General features: G+C 42.8%; 1 protein-coding gene across 7 annotated transcripts in view; it reads right to left on the bottom strand.

Annotated features, from left to right (window-relative positions):
- PLEKHA1 (pleckstrin homology domain containing A1) overlaps nt 1–2,790 on the bottom strand; it is a 64,422-nt gene that overhangs the window by 29,797 nt on the left and 31,835 nt on the right. For 5 of the 7 annotated variants that reach the window (XM_006025123.3, XM_006025124.3, XM_006025122.3 and 2 more), the window contains exon 4: nt 2,253–2,298. The exons of the other annotated variants lie outside the window; for them this stretch is intronic. In XM_006025123.3, the coding sequence (XP_006025185.2) occupies nt 2,253–2,298 (46 nt within the window). The remainder of the gene's footprint in view (nt 1–2,252; nt 2,299–2,790) is intronic. 7 annotated transcript variants of the gene reach the window in all.

Raw genomic sequence — 2,790 nt, 5'->3', positions numbered from 1 at the left:
GGCAAGGGCTGGCAGCGCTACTCAGCCAGGGTAGTGGATAGGATCAGGGGCTGGGGCAGGGAGCAGGACAGAGCCACAGGCGACTCGTCCAGAGGGCATTTGGGGGAGGGAGACAGCTCCCCGCCATTGCGCACAGCATGTGGGGGAAACATATGCCCCCCAGATTTGTGCGCAGGGCAGATGCAGGCTGCCTGCTGTGGGCTTGAGACTCTCTACTCCGCTGCCTGTCAGCTACATACCCCCTGCCCACCCTGCAGCAGTGGGGGTGGCGAGTTGCGCCTCCTGCTGCTGGGCGGGCAGGAGGCATATAGCCGACACAGAGCCCCCGTGGCAAAAGCAGCAGGGCAGAGAGCCCCGAGTCCACAGTGGGCAGGCTGCACTCACCCGCGCTGCACTCTGGTTAAAAGCATCCCAGCACTTGAAAATGGTGGCGACAACATTTGAACTAAAGCTCATTCAACAAACTTTACTCCAAGCACCCCCACTGCCATTTTTAGGCACCAGGACGCTGATCCCCTGGATGAGCCACCCACAGCTCTGTCTCACCCCCTGCCCCAGGTCCCATTCACTGCTCTGGCTGGGCAGCGACCCCAGCCCCACTCCCTCCCTCACCGTGGGGACCTTGATCTCCCTTCCCCATGCCGCTTCTCCTCCACAGACTTCCCTGCAGGGAGCTGCTCTCCACACTGTCCAGCCGCATTCCTGTAAATTGGTTATCAGATTGGCATTAGCCAATCTGGCTGATTAATAATCAGCTATTAGTGTCAGCCAAGAAAATCTTTATTGGGACACCCCTATGTACCACAAAATAAGAGTGCACACAAAAGTGATGCACCTTTTACCTCATGGTAACTAGTTCATCTGCCTATACCATAAATAAAGGCCATAGTAGAAGAGCTCACAGCATGGCCCGTCAGTTTCTAACAAATCTGCAAATTCTGCTAAATACCTTGTCACAAAGACATGAAAAAGGAAGGCAAGGAAGGGACTATACGTAACAATTCCAGCTACCCACTGGGACCACAGTATGCAGACAGAAATTACAGTAGCCCTGAACGGCACTTAGGAGTAAGGCTGCTCTAAATTTGCACAGCTGATTCAAAAGGGCTCTCCTGCAGCCTCAAGGATTCCAGGAGCCATCTTTTCCCTCCCCTCTCTTCAGGTGCTGCACTGTGCACAGCTCATTCAGACATTTAGATTAAAGACCAACACTATTATAATCCTTAGAAAAGAAAAGCAATATTTGTCAGTTTTCAATTTTTGATTTCTTGTAGTAATTTTATGGGATTCTGACACAGCAGTTCTAGCAATAAACAGCCAGTGAGAACAAACATAAAGGCGTTTTCAGTAAGAGGATGTTTACTATATTACGTTGCTTTTGTCCAGAATGATCATAATCTAAAATCATATGATAACAGGAGTTGCCTCTATCCTCATACACAGGACAGGTCCAAGTGAATTCCATCAGCTGCAAACTGTACCCAGCATATAGCATGCTGAGATAAAAAAAACCAGCAACAGATAACCTATTCCGGCAAAAAGCAAAACGGGTAGCTGTTTACAGACAGCAAAATCATTAATCCCAGTCTTTGCCAAGGATTTTTAGAATCCAAATTGCTCATCATGATTCTAGATTATGATAAAATGTCAGGCAAATGAGAAAAGAAAAAGGAAAACAAACATGTGCTATTGGGAAAAAAAAGAAATTAGAGCATTATTTTCTTATGTTAAAGAAATAAAAACGCCAGTAAACAAAGTCAGATTAACAAAACTTTTTCCTGAGCATAGGACACAAATTAAAAAAAACAAAAACAAACAAACAAAAAACAAAAACAAAAATACTATTTTCACCTCATTATTAATAATCATATGATCACCATAAAATATCCACATACTCTTGTCTAAAATAAAGAATGCAATAGTTAAATTACTTGTGCTCATAGCTGACATGTAACAGGCATCTTGAAAACAAGCATCACTAATTTGATTACTTACTGATTCAAAAAAGCCCACCAGAAACAGCTGTTGCCTGGTCACTTTATCTCTCTAGACTGCAATTTTAAAAAGCTATTCAAAACCATTAGGAGGAATCAACATTTTCCCCTTGTATAAGGAAGGAAGCAGACTATAAATAAACTCTTTAAAAAAACCTCACACTACCGGTGTTATCTAATAATAGAACTGCAGAAAATATCCTGGCTTCAAATTGTAAAAAGAGCAATTTGACAGGTGTGCAATACACTAGAACTTACCAAAACAGAATTCTGCCTTTGGCCTTAGCTTAGTTGCATCGCTAACCTAATGAGAAAATTAAAATTTATAATGAATAGTATATGTGGCATTACATTATATAAGGTATATGACAGATACTGTTATATACACATTCAGTTTAAAATGTATATTTCGTCATTAAAAATTAACATAAAACGTTTGTTTCCATTCCTAAAGTTTAAGGATCTGTCACCTTTGTAAGTGACAGTTGCTCCTCATAAGTAGCTGAGGACCTGTAAATCACTATTCAAATAAAAGTCAAGGAAACTATTTTCATCTCTGTATCCCACAGCCCTCGATATGCAATAACAGAGCAGTTAAAGAGTCTTGCTATGGCTCCAGAGTATGAACCATTGACTTGTGCCAATGACCACCCCAAGTCAACCCAGCTACAAAATGCATACCTGGTCATTCAAGCTGGAGAGTCAAAGGCAGCTATATCATATACTTGCCACATCACTCTTATGTGCCACTGACTATGGTAAAAGGCATGCCTTAACCTTAACCACACTAGCCTGA

The sequence above is a fragment of the Alligator sinensis genome, unplaced genomic scaffold (genome assembly GCF_000455745.1).
Source record: "Alligator sinensis unplaced genomic scaffold, ASM45574v1 scaffold28_1, whole genome shotgun sequence".
In the NCBI taxonomy this organism is placed as follows: Eukaryota; Metazoa; Chordata; order Crocodylia; family Alligatoridae; genus Alligator; species Alligator sinensis.
Note: the sequence above shows the minus strand (reverse complement) of the source record. Positions and strands in the feature narration are given on the sequence as shown.